This window comes from Sparus aurata, chromosome 5, assembly GCF_900880675.1.
Source record: "Sparus aurata chromosome 5, fSpaAur1.1, whole genome shotgun sequence".
In the NCBI taxonomy this organism is placed as follows: Eukaryota; Metazoa; Chordata; class Actinopteri; order Spariformes; family Sparidae; genus Sparus; species Sparus aurata.
Genome location: NC_044191.1, coordinates 6,574,716 through 6,587,727, shown reverse-complemented (window position 1 = coordinate 6,587,727; position 13,012 = coordinate 6,574,716). Strand labels below are relative to the sequence as shown.

The 13,012-nt window shown below is 41.0% G+C and overlaps 1 protein-coding gene across 1 annotated transcript; it reads right to left on the bottom strand.

Annotated features, from left to right (window-relative positions):
• Nucleotides 1-1,246: 1,246 nt before the first annotated feature.
• Nucleotides 1,247-4,375, bottom strand: LOC115581229 (uncharacterized). Its single transcript, XM_030416134.1, has one exon. It carries the CDS (start codon nucleotides 4,368-4,370, stop codon nucleotides 1,281-1,283), a length of 3,090 nt encoding a protein of 1,029 aa, XP_030271994.1. The 5' UTR covers nucleotides 4,371-4,375; the 3' UTR covers nucleotides 1,247-1,280.
• Nucleotides 4,376-13,012: the final 8,637 nt, after the last annotated feature.

Here is a 13,012-nt window from a genome sequence, read left to right as displayed (position 1 = left end):
TGAAAAGGTAACAAAACAAACCTTGTGCCCCTTATTAGCCAGGTGCTAGGGCATTTCATGTGAGTTTGGCACACTTTAGCATTGAAGACACTCTTAGCCTTGCAGACACACTTTTCCTACCGCGGTAAAGTCCAAAAGCACCGGATGTGTACAAGGTCTCGGCGAGACGCTTTCAAAATAAAAGCACTGAATGTAACGTCTGCTTAATATATAAAAAATAAAAGCCTGGCTTTAAAGAATGTTAATAAGTAAACATAAAAACACATTTACAGAAATACTATGCTCATATTAAAGGTCATTTACACTCCCACCAAATCATTACTGGTTTTCATCCCCTTATTAGATGTAAGGCATGAATGATTTCTAAACCATGTGACCTTTAATTTTTAGTGCTTGAGTCAAAAATGTCCATAAACTCTTCATACTGTAAACGATATAGTTGTGGAGTGAAGGGGGTGGTTAAACAGTCTCTAGGAGCAGGATCAGTTTCTGCACTGGACGTTCAACGATGGATGGCTTGCCAGAACGCTGTCCCTCCTTTCCCATCTTCTGATCTCCAACACGAATCTTCACCCTTCTCACTAGTCCATCTTTATCAGTCACTGTCTCTACAACTCTAGCCAACTTCCACTCGTTGCGAGGCTGATCTTCTGTCTTTCCCATCACAATGTCACCGACTTTGAGGTTTCTCCTTGGAGTATGCCAGCGTTGTCTGGTGGCGATGTTGTAGACATACTCTCTTCTCCACCTGCCCCAGAACTGCTCTGCCAGATACTGAACACGACGCCACCTCTTACGAGCATACATATCCTCTCTGATGAATCTGCCAGGAGGTGGTAAGGCTGCAGTGGGTTTCATGGTGAGCAGGTGATTGGGCGTTAGCGTCTCTGGACTGTCTGGATCATTTAAGTTGTCAACCGTGAGTGGACGACTGTTCACAATAGCTGCTGCCTCATAAAAGAATGTCCGTAGAGAGGCATCGTTTAGCCTGCCTGATGAGGGTGAAAGAGTAGAACGAAGAACATTCCTTACCGTTCGGATCTGTCTCTCCCATACGCCTCCAGCATGGCTTCCATGCGGAGCGTTCATGCTGAAGTCACACTGCTTCTCAGCCAAAAACGTAGTCAGACGGTCAGCATCCACTTGCTTGAGAGCTTCATTCAGTTCATTTTTAGCTCCAACGAAGTTCGTTCCTTGGTCACATTTTATGTCACGTACTGCTCCTCTTATTGCAATGAAACAACGTAGTCCATTTATGAAGGCATCTGTCGACATGTCGTCTAACATTTCAATGTGGATAGCTCGACAGCAAAGGCAGGTGAAAAGCAGTCGTATCTCTTTTGTACCTTGAGTCCTTGTTTGGTGAAAAACGGACCGAAACAGTCCATTCCACAATAGGTGAAAGGTGGTGATGGATCCACACGCTCAGACGGCAAATCTGCCATTCGCTGCTCCTCTGTGAATCTTCTGAGTTTTCGACATGTAACACATTGATGCAGATGCGTTGCCACAGCTCTGCAGATTCCTGGAATCCAGAATCCATTTGATCTGATCTCATTAATAGTCAAGCCTTTTCCTTGATGTTGGACCTTCTCGTGACAGTGAGCAATTATTGCCTTGGTGATGGGATGACTCTTTGGTATGATCACTGGATGCTTCAGTGAGGTAGGGAGTGATGCATTTTTCAGTCTTCCTCCCACCCTGAGGAGTCCATCTTGATCAAGAAAAGCATCCATCTGAAACAGTTTACTCTGAGAGGGAAGTTGAGTTACCTTACTGAGCAACTTTAACTCTTCTGGATACGCGTGTCTCTGTAAGTCTCTTATGATGATGCAGCATGCGTCTTCTCGTTCTTGGACGGTGCAGTGGTCTGTTGACTTATCATGTCTGACACGACGAATGAGACGAGCGACAGCCTGAGTTGCTTTTGACCACGAAGAAAACTTTGACAGGCGGTCTGAGAGACTCAGCTGTTCCCGTGTCTGTGTGTTAAGAGTCTGAATCCTCTTGACTTCAGGATCTCCAATCTGTATTTCTGTGCTAACATCTGTAGCTGGAGGTATCTCTTTCTCCCATAAGAACCGAGGTCCTTTGAACCAGCTTGATGTGAGAATCTCACTTGCGCTTGATCCCCTAGATGCGATGTCTGCGGGGTTATCAGTGGTTGAAACATATCTCCATTGCTGAGGAGAAGAGCTGAGATGTATTTTCTGTATCCGATTTGACACGAAAGTGTGAAAACGACGTGCCTCATTGTTGATGTATCCCAAGATGACTTTTGAATCAGTCCAGAAATACTCGACGACATTTGACAAACCGAGCTCCTCCTTTAAGGTGTTGCTTGTTGTGGCTGACACAACAGCGGCTGCCAGTTCTAGCCGAGGGATTGTCGTGACCTTGATTGGAGCTACTCTGGACTTTGCCATAACCAGAGCACAATGAACACTTCCATCTTCATTCACTTGTCTCAAATATGTACACTGTCCATAACCACATGTACTTGCGTCGGAGAAATGGTGTAGCTCCTTTCTCACCACTCGTCCGAAACCAGGAGGCACATAGCAGCGTGGTATGGTGATTTTCTCCAAATTTGCAAGATCATTCTTCCAGCGTTCCCACACTGGTTGCAGTTCGCTGGGAAGGGGATCATCCCAGCCTGTTCCGTGCCTGCACATTTCCTGAAGCACCCTTTTTCCAGTAAGCAGGAAAGGGGCAACAAACCCCAGGGGGTCAAAAAGGGATGCAACCGTAGACAGGATACCACGTCGTGTTGCTGGCTGGTCCTTCAGGCAAACACGAAATCTGAAGGTGTCTGATTCAATGTGCCAGTGGATTCCCAAGGCTCTCTCTAACGTCACATCCTTGAAGACCAGATCCAGAGCTTTCACTTCAGCAGCACGCTCAGATAGGGGTATATTCTCCAGCACAGATTTGTCATTACACATAAACTTGTGCAGTCTCAGTCCACCTGTAGCACAGAGCTTCTGCGCCTCCTGTGCAAGCTGGATAGCATCATTCACATTTTCTATACTAGTGACACCATCGTCAACATAAAAGTCTTTCATGATGAACTGTGAGCCGAGGGGAAACTCACTTTCATTGTCCGTTGCCAGCTGCTTCAGTCCGTAGTTAGCGCATCCTGGCGATGACGCAGCACCGAAGAGATGCACTTTCATTCTGAACTCCTGCGGCTCTGCATTAAAGTTGCCGTCTTTCCACCAGAGGAAACGTAGATAGTCTCTGTCAGCTTCATACACGTAGAACTGGTGAAACATCTTTTCAATGTCGCACATCAATGCAACATGGTGCTGTCTGAATTGGAGAAGCACGCCGTTCAGATTGTTCAGCAGATCTGGGCCTGACAGGAGATGCTCATTGAGGCTAGTTCCCCTGTACTTAGCCGAGCAATCAAAAACCACACAGAGTTTGTCAGGTTTTTTCGAGTGATACACTCCGTGGTGAGGAATGTACCATTTCTCTCCTTCCTTCCCTTGATCCTGAATTTCTTCTGCCTCACCCTTTTCAATGATTTCATTCATAAACTTCACATAATGTTCTTTGTACTTGTCATCCTTCACCAGCTTTCTTTTAAGGTGACTGAGCCGTACCATTGCCAGTTGTTTGTTGTCAGGGAGATAGGGTCTCTCTTTAAAGGGGAGTGGCATCTCGTAATGTCCACGAATGTTCCTCTTGATCCCTTCCTTTAACACATCCAGGAAGCGGATGTCATCCTGAGACACAGTCTTTCCGTCCTTATTAGCATCTTTAAAGTCAGACTCGAGAACCCTGAGTGCCTCTGCTGGGGTCACTGGAGGAAGTTCTCTGACTGAAACTCTGTGGCACGTGTTGGTGATGCTTGGTGAGTTGTGGTGAGGTGAACAGCCTACAATACTCCACCCCAAATCCGTCTGAACTGCATATGGTTCGCTATCTCCTCCAAGGATTACCTGCCGTGGTGCCAGTGCCCTTGAGCAATTGTAGCCGATCAACAGACCGACTTCACATTCCAGCTGTGGTGGGATTTCATCTGCTATTTTGATGAGATGATTCCAGTGCCGTGCCGTGTCACAGGTAGGAATGTGTGTTCTATTCACTGGTATACAGTCCTTGGTGTAAGCAGGGGGAAGATCAATGTGGATTGCAGAGCAGTGACCTCTCACTCTCAAACCTGACACTCTTTGACTGTGCATTAATGCATCCTTTCCTGTCATGGTTGTTAGTTTCAGTCTTACAGGATGTGTTTCAGTCTGTAAACTATTGCTGACTTCTTGGTCAATGAAGACTGTATCGCTTTGGGTATCAAGCAGTGCATAAACAAGTCTTTCTGTACCTGGATTGCTGACAGAAGAAACCCACACTGGCACTATCATTGAAGTGTTGGTAGATGGCTCCTTAGTTGTCACACTGAGAGCCAATGTGGTTGCTGTTTCCTCTGTGGTACTTTGATTCGAGACTGACGTGGGCTTGGCTTTGGTGTAGGTGTCATCATGGAGAAGCGTAGGATGTCTTGCTTTACATTTGTCGCATGAATGTCTATTGCGGCAGTCCTTGGCATTATGGCCTGTCCTCAGGCAGCCATAACAAAGTTTCTTTTCTTTCACAAATTTCCGTCGTTCCTCCAGAGCTTTACCTTTAAACTCAGGACAGCGATGAAGTTGATGTTTACTGTCTTGACAAAACACACATGGTGGCCTTAAACCTGTTATAACTGTCCTTGTGTTTCAGTCTCTGGAACTGTCTGTGTATGATAAACACTGGATTTACATTTCTTTTCTTTCAGATGACGTGAGGAGTTAGCCTCTGATGAGTGGAGGGCGTGGAATGAAGTAATAGGATTACATGCAATTTCTGCCTCCGTTACAATGAAGAAGACAAACTCCTGGAAGCTGGGAAACTCTTGATCATCTCTCATGACTTGAGTGACTTTGCGGTTCCACTGTGATGCTGCCCAATCAGGTAGCTTTTGAACCAATTTCTGGTTTTCTTCACAATCATTCAAAATGTTCAGACCTTTAACATAAGGCATGGCTTCCAGACATGAGTGTAAGAAATCAGCAAATGCTCTGAGTCCCTCAGCATCTCTTGGATGGACCTTTGGCCAGTTTGCTAGTTTTTCCCTGAATGCCTTTTGTATAACAAACGGTTGACCATACCTGTGGTTGAGACGGTTCCATCCATCTTTATAGGCTTCATCATCATTTCTATAAAATATGCCATCAAGTGTCTTTCGAGCTGGACCTGCTACATATTTTTTCAAATAATGCAATTTGTCAGCTGAAGCAATGTTCTTTTTGTCTATGAGGGATGTGAAGGAAGCCTTCCACTCAATAAACTGGATAGGGTCACCAGTAAATACAGATGGTTCTGGCATTGGGAGCCTGTTCAGAGCTATGCTATCTTGGACTGCTTGAGCCAGATAACTCACATCTGTCCTTGCAGGTGATGCTGTCGCTGTGATATCAGTGGGCTGCTGGATGAGAGCTGAAGTAGGAGCACACACATACTGATGTTCTCTTGAGGTATGATCAACAGAGTGAACACTTGCTTCCTGCATAACTTCCTGATCATAAGTTGTGAACCTAGCTCGTGCAGCTTTAATGTCCTTCTCTGCTTTTAATCTTTCCAACTCACGTTTTTGAGCCTCAAGTTCTTTCCTTTGTTGTTCCTCTAGGAGTTGAATCTTTTCTTTTTGTTTCTCCTCTTTTAGTAACACTTCATACTCTGCTTCCTTTGCTGCTAATTCTGCTGCAGCGTCTGCTCTTTTTGCTGCTATGACAGAGTGCTGACTGGAACCTTTACTTGAGCGCTGACTTTGAGGTGAAGCTGTGGATCCGTAGATGGAGTGAGCATAGTCTCTGTTAAGAGGCTCATGAAGACGTTGCTTTACTGCTTCACTATCAAATTCTCCATCTATGCCTGATATCCTTTCAAGAGCAATTTTAACAATGTCCCTTGTAACTGCCTCACAGGCATCAATACGACGTCTTGTCTCATTAGATGGAGTGAGGTGAGCTCTGATTTCTATGTACAGGTTTATAACACAGTTTTTTTCTTCTTCTAGTGTGTCTATAAGAGTTGCAATGTCATTTTCAGGAATGTTTAACTTTAACTGTTCTCTAGCCTTACGTGCCTGGATCTTCCATTGTTCATAAATGTGAATCAACCTTTTCTCCTTTTTGTGAGCCTCCTCCTTATGAAATGCAAGCATCTTTTCCGTAGGATTACTTAGGCGACCAGAGCGACGGAGATCCTCCTCTTCAGTATCCTTATCCTTCATCTGTTCAGAGTCTCTGTCGTCTGGAGGCGTCTTTACTGATGCCTCCATGTTGTGAGCAGGTACCACAATCCTTGACCATCACATCAGGTCCCTCTGCAGTTGTCCTTGGTCAGCGGCGTGATGCGACGGATGAGGTGAAGCTCTTACTGTAGCATCCCCGGCTAAATGATGGTCGAACTCTCAAACTGATGGTTCACAATGCTTTATTCCTTGGACCGTATTCAATGTAAACACACCGTAAGAGCTATGAAAGAAGAAAATAAAATACAGTTGCCTTTAAATGAAATTATTTTTAACTGCTTTTATCTCATAAACAATCATGTAAGTTGACTCTCCTTTTATCTATTTTAATAAACTCGTTGTAGACTCACAGGTTTTACTGCATGAATTTAAATATATATTTTAACTGCTACGATTGATGTTACAATCATGAAGGAAAATTCACATTTTAACTGAAGGACAACCTCCCACAGAGTGCAATATAAAACAATATTTTACATGAAATTAGCATTTTTAACCGTTCGTTTTTAACTCAATAAACAGTTTTTAACCTTAGCAGACCTCACATAAAACGGAAAAATACGTCCTGTTGCATTAATAAAACAACCTACGAGTTAGCTTATAGCTTCATCTCATTTCCAATACAGACCGACACGGCAGCTTGGCCGATGCTAATAGTAGCTTCCGCTAACCACAACACGTTTTATACATGAAAATATCCACGGCAACCGAACTCGAGCCGGACATAAATATGGCATGAAAAGGTAACAAAACAAACCTTGTGCCCCTTATTAGCCAGGTGCTAGGGCGTTTCATGTGAGTTTGGCACACTTTAGCATTGAAGACACTCTTAGCCTTGCAGACACACTTTTCCTACCGCGGTAAAGTCCAAAAGCACCGGATGTGTACAAGGTCTCGGCGAGACGCTTTCAAAATAAAAGCACTGATTGTAACGTCTGCTTAATATATAAAAAATAAAAGCCTGGCTTTAAAGAATGTTAATAAGTAAACATAAAAACACATTTACAGAAATACTATGCTCATATTAAAGGTAATTTACATTCACGTATATACTACTTGCATATCACCTTGGTTCATCGCAATTTGACAGAAAACAAAATACATTTTCTCTCTTTTGGAAGATAGATTTGGTTTAATTTCTTTGGGTTCTGAGGTGTCCATCTTCGGATTTTTGTCTCTAACCAAATACAATGAAGGTGAAGGTAATTCATTTGTGGTTCTGACAGGATTAACAAATCTATTTGCTGAATCCCTGGTACAGTATGACAAGTTATCATTGGGACTATTTCTTAAAATAGATGGTATTTCTGTTGCAAACTGTTCAGTTGGTTGTTCAAAGTAACCCCAACATTGTTTAATGTGGATATGTTGCTGTAGAACTTTTTAAATATAATTCTATGCCATCCTAGCAATGATGTTCATCTCCCCCAGGAGAGGACCTTCATAATTTTGCTGATATCATATAGTTTAATTTATAATCAAACACCTGCAAAATCAATTGTATTCTTACCAGGCTATTTAACTATTATCTAAGATGGTGACAACCATAAAGTCCCTGCTAATCATCAGCATTAGGGGTGGACAAACTATCTGCAAAAATAAATATGCTGTACCTCTTCCTCTTGAAATACACGTACTAATACAATGGCGCCAAATATAATTTTTTATTAAAACATGCAGGCACTCTAAACATATTCTCCTCATGAACTGACAATCCTGACAACAAAAAATCCAAAAAATGTAATTCATTCAATTTTGGTAGTTTCCTGGCTATGACAGGTTGGAACACAATTATACAGTTGCAGACATACAACAAACACATAACTTAAAACAATCATTAAGAAATATAAAATATATAACATTCAAAACATCTACAGACGGATGTTTTTTTTTTCACTTTAATTTTGATTGATTTTTCACATTTTGTATACATACACCTCTCATCCGACGATACAGAAAACAAACAAAACCACCCTAAACAACAAAAAAACAAACACAAAAGACAGTCCTGTTGGGAGTTGCATTCCTTCTTGCATGTTTATGGGTTCTCTCAATTTCATCCTCTGTGTCTAATGTTCTTTCAATAGTCTTTGTTGCTGATCCTGGCCCTGAAAAATGTCCATTTCAGCCATTTTTTCTTCAGTTGTGTTTCTTGCAATCTTAGGCGATGTGTGGAAGAAACGGTAAAAACGGGCTTTTGTCACGAAAGTATCCAAGCAGCAAGTTTGGTTGTTGAGGAACAGGAAGTTGTGAGAGGGACGTAGGCGGATGAATGACAGGCAACGACGGTCGGTGTAGAGACAGCGATACAGACAGCGATATTGAGAGTTGAGAGATTTGTGACATTTAGCGTGTTTGGAGTGTATAGTTAGTGTTTGGTGTAGTGTGTTTAGTGTGTAGTGGAGTTGTTTTTTTGTTTAATGAGTCAAAACAATGAGGAGACTGCTGAATGTGGAGCAGGCAGTGCAGCTCTTCATTCAGCTGGAAGGAGCTCAGGCAGACCTGAGCATTGCCTGCATTTAAATGTAAATAGTTACATATAACTTTGTACATTTTTAAAATGCATGCACATATTTAGCAAACAACAATTTATATTTGCATTATAAGTAATAAAAAATGGTTTGTTAAACATATTTGTGGTTTTCACAGTAAAAAAATCTAACTTTTTCTACTCGGATTTTATGTATATTTTTTTGTGATTATAGGTCCATTGTGTTAATACATTATGTCAAAATAAAACAATAACTGTACAGTCACACATGTGTTGTGCTGAAAATAATGACACCAAGTAAATAGTTTTTAAGGTGAAATATGATGGCAAAATCAAAAATAATCAATTATACCCTGGAATATCGGATTTCACAACAAACCTAAATATCCCTGACGTCCCACCTTCAAACACTGCCTCATTTGGCCATCCATGAAAAAGCTACTTAACCTCCCACTTTTCTATAGGAATACATTTTTCTTACGGGCACTGCACTAGTCATTCTAATTTTGGTATCCTTGTAAATACTAATTATTGTTTGTATCACACCATTCACTTCTGTGGAGGGGTCCATGTTGATTTCTTTCCTGTAATAATCTCTTTAGTTGTATGTATCTATAGAATTCATGTTTACTCAGGTCATATTTAACTCTCATGTTCTGAAAACTCTCCAGCCCCCCATCTTTCTCAAGCGTGCACCAAGCTGTAATTCCCTTAATTTCCCATTTTTTGAATCCCTTGTCGTATCTGGCAGGCTTAAATTGCTGTCAGATGCAACCCACTTTAACAAGTGTATGTCCTAATTCATCCCATATTTTTAAATAAATTTATACCATAATTCCAGAGTGAACAATGTAATTGAGTCCATTTTATTTGGAATTTTATTGTATGCTTCTTTATCTCCAATCAAACTCCTAATTGGGTATCCTCCAAACTCTTTCTCCATTTCTTTCCACTTTGCTGTGTAGTCTGGTTTACACCAGCAAAGTAGATATCTCAGCTGGGCTGCAAAGTAATATTCTTTCAGACTTGGCAGACCCATTCCCCCTTTGTCTTTAGGCAGCTTGAGAGTTTCGAATCTAATTCTAGGTTTTTTACCTGCCCAGATAAACCTTGATATTATTCTGTTCCAAGTCAAAAACTGGGTTTGAGGAACCTCCACTGGCAGAGAATGACATAAATAGAGGAGCCTAGGTAGCAAGTTCGTTTTGATTGTTTCAATTCTCGAGTTAAAATCTAGCGGCAGAGTGGCCCATCTTCCAATGTCTTTTTGTATCTCTTGGCTTATTTTATCATAGTTTTCTTTGTATAGTTTAGGCAATCCTTTAGTGATGGAGACTCCCAGATATTTCATTTTTTTTAGGCTCCAACTAAGATGATATGACTTCTGGATCTCTTTTGATGTAATGTAGTTAAAGGGATATTCCGGTGTAAATTGAATCCATGGTCTAAATCACCGGGAAACTGTGTTAGACTCCCTCTCGAGAGATCAAGTTATCAGACCGCTAATTTACGGGGTTTTATCAACCTCAGAAACGACCGCACAACAACAGTACCTTGCAGTAAATGGGTCCAAATATAAACCGCCACCAAAAAGCCACAAATAATGCTCAGAACAGCACCAAACTTCAGCAACAGTACAAATAGGGTCTCAGCACATAGTCTGGGGCATCTAACCTCCACTAGCTTAGCTAGGGAAGCTATTGGGATGCTAAAAACAGAGTTCAACTCTCCTCCATCAGCTTCCATCAGTGGAAGTCCCAATGCGACGATTACCGAGTGCAGTAGAGTTCCGTGGCTCATGGATGAAAATGTGTGATTATGACTCCATGGAAAAGCAATCAAAGTTCATATGTGTCTTACCTGCCAGTTTATAACAGTTATTATCGAGAGCGGACAGGGAAAAGAACGGAATTGAGCATTTCTAACCGCACTCGGTAATCGTCGCGCTGAGACCCAATTTGTACTGTTGCTGAAGTTTGGTGCTGTTATGAGCATTATTTGTGGCTTTTAGGTGGCGGTTTATATTTGGATCCATTTACTGCAGTGTATTGTTGTCGTGCGGCCGTTTCTGAGGTTGATAAAACTGTGTTTTCGAAATATTTACTTTATATCCTGAGAGGTATCTGTACGTTTCTAAAAGTTTCATCGGTGCAGGGAGTGACTTGTTCGGTTTTTCTAAGAAGGCTATGACATCATCTGCAAAAAGTTGTATTTTGTGTTCTGTTCCGTTCACCATTACTCCCTCCAGTTCTTCGTTCTGACGGACTGCTTGTGCCAACGGTTCTACAAAAAGAGCAAACAAAGTGGGTGATAGGAAATAACCCTGTCTGGTAGACCTTTGCAAGTAAATTTTGTCAATCAGACTTCTGTTTATTTTAATTTTTGCGGTGGGCTGTTGATATAGAGTCTTTATGCATTGTACTGAACTACTGTTCAATCCAAATTGTTGTAGCAATTGATATAAAAATCACCAGTTCACACAATTGAATGCTTTCTCTGCGTCGATACTTACTAATATAATGCTTTGTTTTTTCTGTTGCGCTTCATCCACGATATGTAGAGTTCTTCTGATATTGTCCTGCGCTTGCCTTCCGCTTATAAATCCTGTTTGATCTTCCTTGATAATTTCTGTTATGAAAGTGTTCAATCGTTTGGAAATAATTGTAGTGTATATTTTATAATCCACGTTTAGCAACGAAATTGGCCTGTAATTCCCAAAGTGCTCCTTGTCTCTTCCTTGTTTATGGATGCCTGTAATGATTGCTTCAGTCCAGAACGGAGGTATTTTGTTGTTTTGGAGTGTCCAATTAAAAGAAGCCAAGAGTAGTGGTGTGAGCTCATCCTTGAACACTTTGTACCACTCTACGGGTTAGCCATCACTGCCCGGAGATTTATTATTTTTTTAACGCACTTATTGCATCATTTACCTCTTCCATTGTAATATCAGCCGTTAGCCTATACTTTTGGATACTACTGATTGATGGCAGGTCTAATGAATTCAGAAACACTCTCATTTCCTCTTCATCCGCAGAGTCAGGCTGTGTATATAGTTCCTCATAGTATCTCTGAAAGATTTTCTCTATCTCCTCTGGGTTGTGGGTAGTTTAGTGGCCTTTGAGCCTGCTTCATAGTAGTTCTGGTTCAGAAACGTATTCCTTTTTTCAACTTCTTCCCATAACAAGTCATTTATCTTTGTTTTCAGTGTCTTGATAAGTTGATAAGTTTTTGTATCCTTTGTACTCTGATATTCCTGTTCCAATCAGGATCTGTATCTGTATACTTTTTATATGCCTCTAATTTAACTCTTTTTACATGTGCTGTTTCAGCTATAAGTTTCCCCCTAATGACAGCCTTCATGGGATCCCACAATATTGGCGGGTCTACCTCTCCATTGTTATTTTCCTCAGTAGATCTTTTTATTTCTGCTTTTACTTTCTCCTTTCTTTGTTCATTATTCAAAATTCCTACATTGAGTCTCCATACTGTGTCATTTCCTGTTGTTTATATTGTTATGGTCTGACACATCTGCATCCCCGATCTCACATTCCTTCACTCTAAAGCTATCACTCTGATATACCAGGAAGTAATCTATCCGTGAATGAACTTTATGTGCAGCTGAATAATGTGTAAAATCCTTAAGCAGAGTGTTATTCCCATCTCCTCCAGTGATATGTTTATAAATCTCGTTAACTGCCCTTTATTCCTTTTGAGGCTCGTCGTATCCATGTTATGGTTCATAATAACATTTAAATCTCCCCCACATATTAAGATTCCCTCTGCTTCAGCAGCTATTACATCAAACAAGGATTTAAAGAATTTTTTATCACTCTCAGGGGGTGCATATATATTCATCAATGTTATTGGTTCGTTTTCTAATCTATACTTACTATAATATATCTCCCCTCCCTATCTTTGAGCTCATTCTCACAGTCAAATTGAATCGTGTTTGATATTAAAGTTACAACCCCTCTTCTGCATCCCCCTTTGTATGAACTACAATATAGATTCCTGTAGCCATATCTTTTAAGTTTATTGTGCTCTGTCTGTGTTAAATGAGTCTCCTGTAAAAATATAATTTGTGCTTTTTCCTTCTTCAGTTTTGTCATAACCCTCTCTTTTCTCTTATGTTCCATTCAATAATCTACAGATAATGTTGACCTTTCATCATCTCTTTTCCTCTGTCAGATTGTGTTATTTGTCACTGACCATACCTGTACTGTCTC